The sequence below is a fragment of the Leptonychotes weddellii genome, chromosome 15 (assembly GCF_054177405.1).
Source record: "Leptonychotes weddellii isolate Sample4059 chromosome 15, ASM5417740v2, whole genome shotgun sequence".
Classification (NCBI taxonomy): Eukaryota; Metazoa; Chordata; class Mammalia; order Carnivora; family Phocidae; genus Leptonychotes; species Leptonychotes weddellii.
Genome location: NC_138383.1, coordinates 3,467,164 through 3,482,489, shown reverse-complemented (window position 1 = coordinate 3,482,489; position 15,326 = coordinate 3,467,164). Strand labels below are relative to the sequence as shown.

Here is a 15,326-nt window from a genome sequence, read left to right as displayed (position 1 = left end):
TGCTGACAGAATGGTTGGGGTCAGGGAAAGCATGATCTTCATAGTGGCAGAGGGTTTTTTGGCGGGGAGGGGTCTTTGGAAAGAAGGAAGATTGGACCCTGAAGCTGGGGATTGGATCAAAGTAGGGGAGGCACCAGGGACCCCATCACAGCATGGGGAGTCCGAAGAGCCTCCCCCTGGCTTTGGTCTCCAGAGTGGGATATACAGGATGACCCCCCTGGGGTAGGGAGAATTTTTTGCTTAGATTTAAATTTGATCCTTTTAAATAGCAACCTTTTGTGAATATTTTATAATGCAAATAATACATTTGTATAGTCATGGAAACTTGTAATCTATAAATAACTACACATATACTGTTACGAGCTCAAACATTTTGTATTAGAGGGTGCGTGATCCAAACAGGAGAAAGGTTTGAAAGTCATTGTCTCTTAGATCTTAGAATTTCTTATCCTGTGCACCTGCCTACTGCGTCCAAAGTCCAGGATGAAGAAAGAGCCTATGTTCGGGGACCTGGAGTGCTGGCCACAGTGAATGGAAGTCACAGGGTGGGGTCTGAAGACCAGGAGTTGTCAGGGCACCCGGCTGGCTCCATAGGTAGACCGTGTGACCCTTGATCCCAGGGTCGTGAGTTTAAGCTCTACGTTGGGTGGAGAGATTACTTAAAAGACAAAAAACAAAAAACATGCTAAGACTAGGAGATGTCAGGGGCACAGATGGGGCTCAGGCCTCTCTCTGGTTCCCGCTGGGTGCAGAGACAAGCCTGAGCTCACCCTGGCCCCTGGGTGTGAGAGAGGAGCAGCCCTTTGAGCAGGAACCCCAGAATCCCTTAGGACAACACACAGAGGCAGGTACCCTGTCTCTTCAGCCCTGGGTCCCTGGGTGGAGCTTCCTCCCTGGAGAGTTTCATTCCACAAACAAATATTTGTCACGCGCCTGCATGACCCCGGGGAAGGGCAGGACACAGACTGTGGCCGCAAGTGTTCCTGGTCAGATGGGCTGTTGATTGCAGCATGCCAGCCATCCTGAGTGTAAGGTGCCTTCCCAGAGTCCTGGGTAAACAGAGGCTTGTGCTCCCTGCCGCTGAGGCAGGAAGAACAGGGGAAAGCGCCAGGGTCCTCAATCCATCCACCAGTCTCTATCTACGGGGCACCTATTAGGTTTGCTGACCTGTGCTGGGTGCTGGGGTAGGGTGCTTCGCCTCCTGAGAACAGAGGACCAAGGATGAATGGTCAGGAGCCCTGCATAGCCAGGACCATGACCTCCATTTTACAGGTGAGGAAACTGAGGTCCAGGAGGTAGAGTAACTAGTAAGTAGTGCAGTTAGGACTGGAGCCCATGGCTGTGAGTACGACAGGTGTGTGTAGAGCCAGCAGGGGGCAGTGCTGGGAGAACCTGAAGGCACTGTCAACCCTTCCTTGCCTTCTGCGCTTGGAGGAATCCCATGTCTTCCGGACTCCACTCAGCTTGTCTCCTCCAGGAAGTCTTCCAGGATAGCCCCTCTGCCAAGATACACACCCTTTTCTCGCTGTTTCCTCTGCACCTGGCTTACCTTAGAGCAGCCTTTGTCATTGGTCACTTGCCAGTGTCCCTGAGCTGTGGGCTACTGGAGGGCAAGACCCGAGTCTTTCATTCTCGGGATCCCCCGCCCGGGGCCTGGGACATCCTGGGCATGAAGGGAATACGTGAAATGATGTGGATGAGAAAACAGAGTAGAAGGGGGAGAGAGGAGATGAAGACCGTGAGAACACGAGTTCCGTGAGTCAGGGGCAGAGGGGCAGGCCTCCAGGGGCAGCTCCAGCAAAGGCCTGCAGCAAGCTGTATGCGGGGAGTCCTGCCTGAGCAGGTGGGTGGTCTAGGGGACAGGAGACCTGGAGAGCAGCCCGAGGGATGGGATCGGACTGTGCTGGCAGGCGGGAAGGCTGGAGGGTCCTTGAGCAGAGGCACCTCGGGACACGCCTTCTTTAGCCCAGGACAATCCTGGGCTGACCCGCTGGCCTGGGACGAGGGGAGGGGGGGCTGCTGTACTCCGCCTGGCCTGCGGCCTGGCTCCCTCTGGAAGTTCTTCCTTCCAGTGTCTTAGCTGAGGCCCTCTAGCTGCACCAGGAGAAGGTGCCCGCCAGCAGCTGGTGGGGGTGAGTGCTGTGTGCCCTCTGCCAGAGCTCGGGACAGACACGGCCGGGGCCTGGGAGCAGTTGGCTCACTGGCTCACTCATTCATTTCTTCCGTAAATGTTTATTGGGCACCACCTGGGTGCCTAGACCCCGCCGGCATACAGGTTGGGGGACCCTACCTAGGGCCTTGGCCTCTGGCAATGCATGAGGGCCACCCCCCAGGTGATGCTCGGCTCCCCCGCCCCATCCCCTGGGCTCGGAGTTCCTCTGCCACCGGCTCCCCACCGACTCTGGCCCCGCGGGGAGACAGCTCCCCCTGGGGCTGGGGGCAGGGCTCGCTGGAGGAGGAGCCCCAGGCTGACCCTCCCCGGAGGAGCCCGTGGGGTGGGGAAGGCCTCAAGTGGGATGGAGGTGGGCCTCAGCAGCCCCGCCCGGGCCCCACACACGCAGCTGTTCCCGGAATGGGGGTTTTAAACTTTTTTTTTGTTGGCGAATATGCATGTGGTCTTAATTATTTATACGCAGCACTTATCTCCCCCAAATGTTTTATCGGGATTCGGCAGATCCGAGAGCGCGAGATGGAAGCCCCGGGCGGCGCGGGGGGCGGGGAAGGGGCTGTAGGGGGAGCAGCGGAAGCGGGCGTGGGGGCGGGGGCGCTGATCTGGGTGTCCCCTAAGTCAGCCCGGGCCGGCGGCCGAGGCTGGGGTGAGGGAGAAAAGGACCTCATCCACGGTCGGTTTAACTCTTTCAGGCACCGACGGGCGCTGGGGGCAACCGTAGCGAGCGGCGGGCCTGCGGGAGGCGGCACCTGGGGCAGGTTGACCTGGGCTCCGGCCTGCGCGGGCCCCGCCAGCAGGGGGCGCTCGCAGAGGCCAGTTCGCCCGGGTGCGGCCCCGGTCACCAACGAGGTGAGCAAAACCCAGGAGGCCTTAAGAAAGGTCCCAGCTCCTTTTTCGTTGGGGTGGGAAGGGGAGAGAACGGGCGTGACCTAGGAACCCCGCGCCTATTAACGTTCCGAGGCATTAATGGTCTCAGTGCTCACCCCCTGGAGACATGAGTGGTCTTATCCTGCCCATTTTACAGCTGGGGAAACAGGTTCAGAGGAACCACACGTCTAAGGGCCTCCAGCATAACTGGGATTGGTGCCCACGTGGACTCGGGCGGGTGGTCCTTCCTTTAGCTGCGGGAGGGTGGAGGGTAGACCTCCCCCCCTCACTCACTCCCCGACGGGCCCCCCAGCTGCAGATGCCCTCTGTACGCCCTCTTCCTGGCCGTTTGGGCAGCGCCACTGGAGATTCCTGGAAGCGCCTCCTGGGCACACCCCCTCCCTGTCGCACCCGCCCACCCAGTGCCTGCAGGATTTGCGGTGGGGGGGGAGAGGGCTCAGAGGCCAAACTCCACCACCTCTCTGGGCCCCTAGGAACCTGAGCCTGGAGGGCCTGGGAGCTCCAGACCCTCCCACCGGCAGTGCCCAGCGCTCCCTGGCCTGAGGTCCTGCCGGCACCCAGGAGGCCCTCCGGAGTCTGGGGGCTCAATGGGCTGCAGGGCAGGGCAGGGCAGGGCGAAGCGTCAGGTCAGACGGGAGGGCAGGCCTGGGGCTCCCGGAAACCCACAGAGGCGGCAGTGGGCAGGGGGCGTCGGGATTCGCGGAGCCTTCTGTGCCTGCGGGCTGCCGCCCCCAACCCCCCACACCCGTCTGGGGCTTGCGGAGGCCCCATGTCCCTCGCCCCGAGTGGTGCAGCGCGAGTTTGTGCTGGGGGTGGAGAGAATTTTCTTGAACTTCCCAGTTGGGGCCGGAGGGGGTGAGCTCTTCTTGGACCCCCTGCAATCCCAGACTCCCTCGGTGGGGCAGGGCCGGGGAGGGGGAGCCTCATTCATGGCATTCCCTGAATTTCAGCTCTGGCCACAGAGTCAGCCTCTCCCAAGGCAAAGCTTTTTCAAGAGGGAGGTTCCCGCGAGCTCCCCGGCGGCCGCATGGTAATTGGTCCATCGATTAACAGCTCGGTGTGGGGGGCACTTCAGCGGGGGGCGGGGCGGCTGAGTGAGGGGCCGGCCCTGGGGAGAGGTTGCGGGAGGGAGGCCGGGAAGTCGGTAATTCCAGGCTGGGAAGGGTCTCTGTGCCTCCCCAGGACCGCGAGGACCCCCGCAGGGGGCAGCCCTGGGGCCCCCCGGGTGCCAAGCGCCAGCCGGGCCCCCTGCGCCCCTGGAAGAATTGGTTCCCACCCGCCAACCTGTTCCCATAGCCAGAAGTTGCCATGGTGACCCCCTCCCACCTTCAGCTACAGCTTTTCCAGTAAAACCACTGCAGAAATCCATACTTCCCGACAGGCACGCCCCCCGGCCCCCCACCCCCCACTCGGCGCGGTCTGGGAGCTCCCAGGAGTTAACCCTCAGCTTGCCGGGCAATGCTGTTTGGGGGAGTCCGGGCAGTGAGAGCCCACAACGAGGGGCCTGGGCCGGGGAGGAGAAGGTGGATGGGGGATAGGCGGGTCGCCCTCTCCCTCAAGGCCTCCGAGAGGGACTTGAGCAACTCCGGGAAGCTGGAGGGGAGAAGGGAAGCTAGCTGGGAACTAAAGGCCCCGCCTTGGAGGAGCCTCGTTGGGGCACCAGGGCGGCTCTGCATGGGACCCAAGGGCCCTCCCTGGGCTCCAGCTCTCCAAGGGTGACTTCTCTGGGCAGCAGTTGGAGGGCGGGTATTGCCTCCAGCCGGCCTGGCCTGCAGCTTCTGGCCGGATCTGCTCTCCTCTCCTTGACCTCTGCCCCCTCCTCCCAGCACAGTGCTTTCCTAGAGGCCAAGGGGGCTCCACTCAGGTCCAGTGGGGGGTACCTTCAGCCCCTCCAGGGAGGCTGGATGCCCGAAGCCTGGCTTTGTGTCCACAAGTCTGCTCTGATGGGCTGTTGGACTGAAGTCACCGTTGGCTCAGGGTCTCTGCTTTCCCCCACCCCGCCAGGAGTGAGGCTAAGGATCTTGAGGGAGAAGAGGGGATCCATCCTGCTGCTCCCCAGAGACAAGTCCTGCCAGCCTCTATTGGCGGCGGAGTCCCTGGGGACCGCCAGGCTGTGCGGCCCAGGGGTCCAGCTCTGTGGCTCAGCCTTGCCTCCACTTCCAGGGCCATGAGCGGAGATGCTCTAATTGTTCTCTCTGTAGCCCAGGATGAATAATTGAGAGGTCTTTGAGGAGAATTAATTAGCCCGTTTATTGACTGTAAATGCTTTCTTTGCTGCGATGATAAAGGGAAGGCTCACCGCCTGTGCGGGCTGCCTGCGGCTAGGGCCCACAGCTAGCTCTTCATGTGCACCCAGGGTCCCCTCAGCCTGACCAGGGCTCAGCGTCTCCCTGAGAAAGGAGCGGGTGGCTGAGCCCCAACTTCCTGGCTTCCCTGGCCCCCTGCTTCAAGGTCCTGCTCCTCTGCCCTAGCTCTGCTCCCTTACTCTTCCAGCATGCTAGACTCCTGTCCTGGGGCCAGGCTCCAGGCAGGGTCCCAGGACTCTGAAGGGGAAAGGCACCCCCGACGGGAGACCTGTCCTGGGGCTGGCTCTGGGCCCCATGGGTCTCTGTCCATGCCGTGCAATGATCCTACTGTGCCCCAGCCCCTGCGAGGAAAATAAGGCAGCGCTCCCGTCCTCCAGGCTGGGCTCAGGTCCGACATGCAAATGTCAATGTCCACACACTGGTGGGACCAGGGAGCGTGGGGCTCGGCCGGCATGGACAGGGTCGGCTTGCTAGGTGGGTGCTAGTTTAACAGCAAACACTTCTGCACCTTTCACTCTATGCCAGGCCCTGGTGCATTAGAGAGACTAACTCACTTGGTCCTTCCTCACCGCCTATTAGACCTGTGAAGGCAGAGCATGGGCTTGGTCCCCGATGGGCCCACAGGGCTTCGGTGCAGAATCCAGCACAGACAAGGGCTTATGGAAGGAAGGAAGGAAAGGAACATGGGTGTGCAAATATCTGTTCAAGACCCGGCTTTCAGTTCTTCTGGGTGCATCCCCAGGAGTGGGATTGCTGGATTGTACGGTACGTCTAGGTTTTGCTTTTTGAGGAACTTCCAAATTGTCGTCTACAGTGACTTCGCGAGCTGCCATTCCTACCCACCACGCACAGGATTCCGATTTCTCCACGTCCTCACTGACACCTGTTACTTTCTTGGGGGGGGGGTGTAATTTAATTTTTTAAAGAATAGCCATCATAATGAGTGTGAACTGTGTCTCACAGTGGTTTTGATTTGCATTTCGATCTCCTTTTGACTTCAGCTGGTTTGAGATGGGTTTCTGGTTCTTGTAACTAGTACTAGTTAGGGGGTGCGGGGTTGGTGGCTGTGACAGGGGATCCAGCCACAGTGGCTTGTGGAGAAGTTCACTTCTCTTTCATGTGCCAGTCCAGGTGGGTGCTCCCAGTCAGGGGAAGCGCTCCTCCCTCCCAGGACCCAGGCCGGTGGCGGCTCTGTCAGCTCAAGGAGGAGCTCCTAGGGTGGCAAGGCCCTCGGGGAGGAGGAAGGAGCCCAGCTCGGGTGCACACGTGCTGCAGGAGGGGCTGGGAGCGTCGGGCACAGAGGAGGAGAGCACGGACTGTGGACAGTTCCAGCGGGAACGCACCGCACCCCACCCCCATGTCCTGCTGTACAAACCGGACCCCACGCTGAGGCCGGGGCTGCCAGGGTGCCGGGCAGTGGACCCTGCGTAGAAGGAGCCTGCAGGCACGTGCGTGGAGGGAAACCCTGAAGAGGCCACCATGGGACCCCCAAGGGAATGGTGCCTTCAAAAGATGTGGCCGCGTCTTAAACCCCAGAACCTGTGAATAAGGCCATGTTTGGAGACAGGGTCTCTGCAGGTGTAATTAAGTTACGGATCTCACATGAGACACCTGGGTGATCTGGTGGTGTCCCTGTAAGAGGAAGGGGAGGGAGGTTGGAAGCACAGAGCCAGAGGAGAAGCCAGGTGAGGACAGAGACTGCAGGGACACGGCCACACGCCACGTTGACGTCTGGTGCACCAGGGGCTGGAAAGGCCGGGAAGGGCCTTCGGAAGGGGGTGCGGCTCCACCCATGACTTCCTTTCAGATCCCTGGCCTCCAGAGCCGTGAAAGAGTAACTTTCTAATGTTTGAAGCCCTGAGTTTGCGGTTTATTCTAATGCCACAGGACGATCCTCCACGGGGCCGCCTGGGCTCGCTCCAGTAGCCGGACAGCTGAGCCCGGAGCAGCGGCTGCTGAGCAGCCCCCCAGCCTGTCTGCCCTGATGACCCGCGCTCCCGCCTGAGGAGTGACAGCGGGTCTCCAGTGGGTCAGCATCAGGAGCCCGTTACGTTAGGCCCAGGCCAACCGCGCCTGCCCATGGTCTCCCTCTTTCTGCCAGGGCCCTGGGGCACCCGGGGCTCAGCTCTCAGAGGGGCCCCAACCCTCCCCTCTGTGCCGCTGCTCCGGCTGGGATGAATGCAGCTTCCTGGGAGTCCCACCCCAAGCTGGGGCCTTCTTGGCTGCAGAACCCTCGATCTGGGGGCGCCTGGGTAGCTCAGTTGTTAAGCGGCTGCCTTCGGCTCAGGTCATGATCCCGGGGTCCTGGGATCGAGCCCCACGTCAGGCTCCCTGCTCAGTGGGAAGCCTGCTTCTCCCTCTCCCTCTCCCTCTGCCTCTCCCCCTGCTTGTGTTCCCTCTCTCGCTGTGTCTCTCTCTGTCAAAGAAATAAATAAAATCTTAAAAAAAAAAAAGAACCCTCGATCTGGACGCCAGCTCTAGCGGAAAGCCTGGAAAGCCTACTGCGTGTCAGGTCCCTGTTCCCCACGCACCGTCCCCATTCAACCTCCCAACAACCCAGCGAGGTGGGCACTGCTCATGATGCTCAGTGTGGGGTGAGGACGCGAGGTGGGATGGACAGGTGGTGCATCCAAAGGCACATGGCTAGAGTTCAAGGGCAGGTTGACACCTGAAGCGGGACCGCTGTACTCCAGGGGTTCCTGCCAGGGTAGGGTGGGCATGGCTGGGTTACTGCCAAGGAAGGCCTGCCCTCTCCCTTGGCCCAAGACTTGGAGAGCTGGTTGGGGGTGGAGACTGCAAGACCAGGCCAGCTCCATCCAAGATGCCAGGGAGGCTGGGGGAGGAGAGGTGTGGAGACCCACTTCTCTCCCAGGATGTGTTTGGAGGCTGATGGCGTCTTGGAAAGGGGAGCTCGTTGCCCAAGAGGGCTGCTGTGGTATCTAAAATACAGGCTTCCTTCCTTCTGGGAAGGAGGAGGATTGAGAAAGCAGCCTCCCCACCACCCCTGCTCTCCACTAAGCTGATTTCTGTTAAAACTCTGCTTCTCAGCCTGACCCAGAAGGCCTTGGGCACAGTCCTGAACCTTTTTCCAGCCTGCCCGAGAGGCTGGGTGCTCAAAGACTTCAGATCTGTATTCAGAGGGAGGCAGACCAGGCAGGATCTCCTGCCGGCTCAGTGCCCGAGGCCCCAGGCCCCCTTCAACAGGGGTCTTTCTTTCTTCCCATGTGGCCCTTAGGATGCGGGAAGAGGCCCGTAGAAGGAGGGCAGAGCCCATGGGGTGTGGATGCCCACCTCCGCCCACCCCCGGGGCCTCTGTGCCACAGGAGGTCATCTGCAGCAGGGGCTGGGAGTGGGGCTGGGGCCAGGTGGGCCTGTGGGAGGGGTGGGGGGCCACTGGGGAAGGGACTTACCAGCAGGAAGCTCTGCTGAGACCCCAGGAGGCCCTCCTCCATTCCGGGAATGACAGAGGTAATGACAGAACATGGGGTGGGGTGTCCAGCCCCTCCCCTCGGCTGTCTCCCAACTGCTCCCCCCAACACTCCCCTCCTGCCTCTCTCCTCCCCTCCCTGGAAAGTGTAGAGCTGGGGCTTAACACACCCAGATAGGAACCACAGGGCTGAGTGATGACTTGGGCCAGTGGGGGCTCCTGCCCGGGTTGGTGCACCCTGCTGAGGGGTTCAGGGATGATGCCAAGAACAAAGGCAAAAGAAAAAAATTAAATTTCCTTACAACTTACAGCTCATTGACAAGACCTTGAGAGCGGCAGAGTGACCTTCATCTAGGAACTCAACTACCTTGATGTTAATACTTCGCTAAGAGCAAAAGGCAAACTTATCTTAATATTAACCCAACCTCCAGGACCCTGTAAGTCTTCTTTAACATATAAAAATTCCTTTGGAGGGGCGACTGGGTGGCTCAGTTGGTTAAGCGACTGCCTTCGGCTCAGGTCATGATCCTGGAGTCCCGGAATCGAGTCCCGCATCCGGCTCCCTGCTCGGCAGGGAGCCTGCTTCTCTCTCTGACCCTCCCCCCTCTCATGTGCTCTCTGTCTCTCTCATTCTCTCTGTCTCAAATAAATAAATAAAATCTTTAAAAAAAAAAAATTCCTTTGGAAACTTCCCTCATCTCTACCCCCCAAGATACATGTTGGCAATCATCCCCCAGGCATGTGGCCCACTGATAGACATCTGATGGGTCTCATGACTCAGGTTTTATTAGACGGTAGTAAATGACCTTTTCCCAACAATAGCTAGCCCCTCAAGGTCCTGCAAACCTTGCTTCCAAAATTCCTTAAGGACTTTCGCTCTCTCTAACCTCCTCCCAACTTGAAAGTATGTAATGGGCCACCACTCATGACCCCGGTGCCGCTCTTTCTGCCCACAGGTCCTGTCCCCAGGCTTTAATAAAACCACCTTTTGCCCTGAAGAGATCTCAAGAATTCTTTCTTGACCATTCGCTCCAAACCCCAATCTTTTCTTTCTTTCCTTTTTTTTTTTTAAGATTTATTTATTTATTTAAGAGACGGAGAGTAAGCATGCTCCCATGTGCGGGGTGGGGGAGGGTAAGGGAGGGGTAGAAGGAGAGGGAGAGAGAAACTTTAGCAGACTTCGAACTCAACACAGAGCCCGACACAGACCTCAATCTCACGACCCTGAGATCCTGACCTGAGCCGAAACCAAGAGTTGGACACTTAATGGACTGCGCCAGCCAGGCGCCTCCAAACCGCAACATTTTCACATCAGGGGACATCCCATTTCCCCCTTCCCCCACCTGGCCCCCAGCCCAGACACCTTCCCGGCCAGGTCTGGAATGAAGACCTGCCTGCCGACAGCCCCACAAGGCCTGGTGGCCCAGGGCACCTGCTGGCTGGTGCTGGGGAAAGCTGTCCCCCACCTGCCTTGGGGTGGGGCAGGGGTCCCCTGGAGGAGGCCTCCCTCCAAGGGCCTGCCAGGCATGAGGGGAGACAGGATCTCCCAGGCAGGTAGACAGGGATCTTCTTCAGAGCTCCCTGGGACCCTGCTCACCTCCACTCTGCAGCTGGCAGAGGGGGACAGGGCTGGGCTTGCCCCCAGGCATGGAGGCCTTTGGGCAGGCTCCCAGGGCCTATGGGGCGGCCCCATCTTTTCCCAGAAAGAGGAAGGAAGGCCCAGCATCTGGGGAGCCGAGCCTCCATCCCCACCCTCTCTGTGGCCAGAAGCTCCACCCTATGACCTGGCCTCCTGGACACCAGCCATCTGGGGGGTGGAGATGGTCCCCAAGGAGCACCCCTCCTTGGGGGGAAGGATATCTGCCCTCTGTGCTTCACAGCAAGCCCTGAGAGGTCCCAGGGCCAGTGCCCTCTGTGCCCACTCCCCCAGGCCCGTGTGGCCAAGGTGAGGGGCCAGGCTCTCCCACTTCCCCAGAGACCCTGGGGGGGCCCTTTGCCCTCTGGCTGGCAATGTAAGCCTTGCCCAGCCCCAGGAGGAGCAGGCTGCTCTGAGGACCCTCATCTTGGCCCTAGACACCCCCCTGCCCCTGCCTGGGGGGCAGAAAAGACCTTCAGGTATTCCTCTGGGCGCCAAGCTCCAGGAGCAGGGAGAGAGGCCTGGGCTGCAAGCCGCCGCCTTTCAACTCCCACGGGGAGGGCTGTGCAGAGCATGAAGCGAACATGTGTGGATGAGCCCCCCCACCGGTCACCCCCACCCCGGGTGAGAAGCCTGTTGACCGCAGCCGGTGGCCAGGGTGCGGGGGTGCCAGGCACAGTGGGGTCACACGCCATGTCCAGAGGCCACTGTTGTAAAGCAAACTGGTTCCTTCCTTCCTTCATTTATTTGGCAGCTGTGCTTGGTGCCTGAGGTGAGCGGCGCTGTTCTGGGGGCTTGCGGTGCAGCGGGGAGACGCCCGCGTGCCAGGGAAGTCCGGCTGACAGTGTGTTGGAAGGAATAAGCAGAGCCGGGCTAGGGGGACGAGGCGGGGGCAAGTGGATTACGGAATCCCAAAGATGGTCAGGGCAGGCTCCTCCTGCAGGTGACTGGGCCAGGCAGTGAGGGGTGAGCCACGGAAAACAAACATGGGGGAACCACGGCCCTGGGCGTGTGCTCTGGGCACTGCGAGGGGGCCCGAGAGTCTGAGCAGCAAGGTGGGAGGCAGGCGGGGAGGACCTCGAGGGTACCTGGTGGTCACCCAGGAGCCGTGGGCGGGGAGCCCCTGGGGAGGCGCTAGGGGCCCCCCGGGTGGGAGATGTAGGGGCCCTGGGAAGAGAACCAGAGGTGCTGGGAAGTGGCTGCCTCTGGGTGAATTTTGGAAATACTATTATATTTCCACCTTATTTGCATTAAGAAAAAACAAAAAGCAAGAAACAAAGGCCCGTGTGTCCTGTGCCGGTAGAGGGGCAGGGGCCCGTGGGCACACCTGAAACGGGAAGTGGGAAGGGCAGGAGGCCCCAGGGGACACAGGGCATCTCCGAGGTGTTCTGTAAACCTCGGTGGTCTCCTTCAGTGCAGCGTCCACGTGCAACTGGTTGGTGCACGCTCACGGCCCCCACCTGAGCTAAGCAAAACCCCAGCGAGGGGCAGTAACAGGGAAGAGGGCTATTTATGTAAACTGTTGCCTAGGAGCTCATCCAGGGAGCCCCCAGGGGGGATGCCTATTCCAGAGGTCCGGGGGCTCACCTCTCCTAAAGGGAAAGGAGCAAAACAGCCCCCTCAGAAGGTGGATTTTTTGCAGCAGCTGAAGTCATTTGCTACTAGGCTCTGCAAGTGAGGCTGATCCAAACCGAATGGTGCGACTTTTGTGTCTGTTTTTGTTTTTTAAGATTTTATGTTTAAGTAATCTTGACACCCAATACGGGGCTCGAATTTACAACCCCTAGATCAAGAGTTGCATGCTCCACTGACCCAGCCACCCAGGCGCCCCTGGATGGTGCAACTTTTGATCCAAAGCAAGCCCTTGCTCTAAGTCCTGACGCTGATTTTCCCGGGGTGGGGGGGAGTGGGAAGCCCAGAGGCCAGCTCTCAGCCAGGCCTTCTGCAAAGCTTTTAAGGACTAGAGATATAGCCTCCTGAGTTAACACGCTCTGCCTCTCTGCTGAGCTAAGAGAAGCGCCTGCTGCAAACTCTCTGTGAGCTCTCCCTGCAGAGGAGGGGGAAGGACCGGGCTTTGCCCAGCGCACAGAACCCTATATTTAGCTTTGTGACTATGCATCAGCGACTTCAGCTCCCCTTTTGTAAAGCAGGTGATCTGCATAGCCCCCCACATCCCTTCACAGTCCTGAGGCCTCACTGAAATGTGCATGTAAATCCTATCACCCCCCAAAAAACAGAAGCCAAAAACAAAACAAAACAAAAAAGTCCTACCTATTCTCTTATCCTTTACCTTTGTACCTAAACAGTCAACGCCAAGGCTATGTTAACACCCCTCACCCGTCCTCACTCCGAGCTTGGGGACTTGGTGGAACTACTGAGACCAAGAACACTTTTCTTGGCCAACTTTGAGCAGCCTCCTATACCCCCCACCCACGAATGTCCCCCCAGAGTCTTGGCAGTTGACTTGAGGGAGTCACTTATGGCGGTGGGGGGGTGGGGGTTCATCCTTGCTCTTGAGTCGCTGGTGAGGTTGCCAAATTCAGTAAAATAAACAACCAAAAGACCTAGTGAAATTCTAATTTCTCAAACCGTGAGTGTTGTTTTAGCATAAGTCTATCCATGCTGCAGGTGGGGTATACTTATACTAACAGTTCTTCCGTATTGATCAGAAATCACATTTACCTGCACACCTTGTACTGTATCTGACAAGCCTAGCCCCACCCGCCCCAGAGATGATCTTGCAATCCAAACTGTATTTTTATCATCCCGTCTTTCCTAGAGCTGAAATGGCTGCTTCTTTTTGCATTTTATAGCTTTATGGGCAGCAGCAGGGAAAAATTCGTGTCAGCCGGGTGATTGAAAATTCAACTACAAAGGGAGTCATTTGTTTTATTTGTGCCCCGTGAGAACGGATCGCCAGGAACACTGCCACAGCTTGCGAATGTTACCTGAGTGTCAGTCACTCTTCAGAGTTGCCCCGCTGACATGTGACGCCCACAAATACGACACCCCTTTGCAGCCCGAGTGGAAGTGTTGTCTGTGTTTGGGGCCCCGCAGTGACATTTATGCCCAATAATCGTGTTGCAGCATGTTCTCGGTACTTTACGATTATGGTGGCAGTAAAATTTATATTCTACAGAATTATGATAATATTCAGCTACTAATGGGCTTATTATTTTTGTTTGTTTGTGTTTTAGAACCATGGAAATAAAATTTACTCCCAACAATACAGCTGCAAGTTGATGTCCCTAAAACTGATCGTAAATAATAAACGTAATAACAGAATGTCTGTAATTACAAACACATAAAAAACACATAAAACAGCCTTCTCGGCAGAAGTGGGCTCTCTGTGTCTCCCCTGCTGGGACTGGCAGTGGGGGTTGTGGGTGAGGAGCCCAGCCCAGCCGTCAAGGTCGCTGGGCCACGTCAGAAGGACTCTGCCGGCTGGGGAGAAGTTGGTTCACATGTCAGAGCCTCCTAGCCTGGGAAATGGGGACAGAAAGACGGGCTCAGAAGGGTTGGCCATGAGGGCATGTGGTGGCCTCCCTCTGGATGGTCCCTGTAGTGATTTCCTGGGGCCTCAGGGACAAACTACCACAAACTGCACGGGGAGGGGACGGTGCTTAAAACAACAGAAGTCGATCCTCTCATGGTTTTGGAGACCAGACGTCCAAAATCATGGTGTGGGCAGGGCTGTGCTCCCTCCGAAGGTTCTAGCAGAGAATCTTCCCTGCCTCTTCCAGCATCTGGTGGCCCCACATTACTTGGCTCGTGGCTTCAAGGCTCCTCCAACCGCTGCCTCTGTGGTCTCGGGTCTCTCTCTGTGTCTCTGTGGCTGTCGCTTTCTCTGTCCCTTATAGGAACACCCGTCATTGGATTTAGGGCCCATCCTAATCCAGGATAATCTCATTCAAGATCCTTAACTTAATTGCATCCCCGAAGACTCTTTTCTCAAACAAGGTCACGTTCTTAGGTTCTGGGTGGACATATTTGGGGGAGGGCCAATTCCACCCACTATTCTAGCATCATCCCTATTATCACCATTTGTTCTTATTGCCGGTTGGGAGGTACGATGGAAAAGTTGAGAGGAATCAAGCAGGAGGTGACCCTGGGAGACCATGTGGTCCATCCACACAAGGGAATATCACTCAGCCTTAAAGAGAATGGGACTCCTGGCACCTGCTACAGTGGGAGGAACCTGGAGGACAGAGGCTCAGTGAAAGGAACCAGTCACAAAAGGATTCCCTGACATGAGGTGTCTGGAGTTCAAGTTCAGAGAGACAGGGCACCCGGGGCTGGGGGAGGGGCGACGGGGAGTCCGTGTTCATCCGGGACAGAGGTTTAGTTGGGCAGATGCAGAAGATCTGGAGGTGAGTGATGGTGACAGTCACACAACACTGTGAATGTACTTAGTTTCACTGAACTGAAACACTTAAAAATGGTTAAAATGGCAAATTTTATGTTATGTGCTATTTTATCACAATTTAAAAAAAAGAAGAAGAAGAGAATCCATGTACTTTTTCGGTCCCCTTCGTGCAAAAACCTGGTGTCAGAGAGGCGGAGTGGCCCGTAAAGGACATGTGGCAGGTTCCCAACCCCGGGAGCCTCACCTCAGCACCTTCCAAGCAGGCTGGGGACAGGCTGTCCCCTCTCCTGGGTGGGCCCAGGAGTCCGGACTGCGTGGGACTCGCGGAGGTCACCAGAGCCTGGATGGCGCCCTCCTAACACCACCAGCCTCGGGTCGCCCCCTGAGTCCCTCACCCCACTGCCGTGTCTCAGCATGCTCCAGCACCTCCTGCCCCGGGATCCGGGGCACCTGCTGCGCGGGCAGCTGCCGGGGCTCACCCCAAACCCCCCCAGCCCTGGGAATTAGACGATGCTATGGGGAGCCCAGGAAGT

General features: G+C 58.0%; 1 protein-coding gene across 2 annotated transcripts; it reads left to right on the top strand.

Moving 5' to 3' along the window:
* The first annotated feature begins 314 nt into the window (after positions 1-314).
* Positions 315-9,393, top strand: LOC115938903 (uncharacterized). Of its 2 annotated transcripts, XM_081804366.1 has the most exons (5): positions 339-1,272; positions 2,863-3,019; positions 4,009-4,088; positions 5,944-6,129; positions 7,252-9,393. In XM_081804366.1, the coding sequence occupies exons 1-5, from the start codon at positions 1,222-1,224 to the stop codon at positions 7,288-7,290; spliced, it is 513 nt and encodes a 170-aa protein (XP_081660492.1). In that variant the 5' UTR covers positions 339-1,221; the 3' UTR covers positions 7,291-9,393. The 2 variants fall into 2 exon arrangements, with proteins under 2 accessions (XP_030878915.1, XP_081660492.1); XM_031023055.2 differs by lacking the exons at positions 5,944-6,129; positions 7,252-9,393 and adding an exon at positions 6,179-6,314 and having other exon boundaries at positions 315-1,272.
* The last annotated feature ends 5,933 nt before the right edge of the window (positions 9,394-15,326 follow it).

What these genes read in the sequence shown, in the direction of transcription:
- LOC115938903 (XM_081804366.1), top strand. Translation starts at nt 1,222, where the DNA reads ATGAATGGTCAGGAGCCCTGCATAGCCAGGACCATGACCTCCATTTTA. An exon ending in CCATGACCTCCATTTTACAG is followed by an intron (nt 1,273 to 2,862) that starts GTGAGGAAACTG and finishes TAACTCTTTCAG; the next exon opens with GCACCGACGGGCGCTGGGGG. An exon ending in AGCTCCCCGGCGGCCGCATG is followed by an intron (nt 4,089 to 5,943) that starts GTAATTGGTCCA and finishes ACCGCCTATTAG; the next exon opens with ACCTGTGAAGGCAGAGCATG.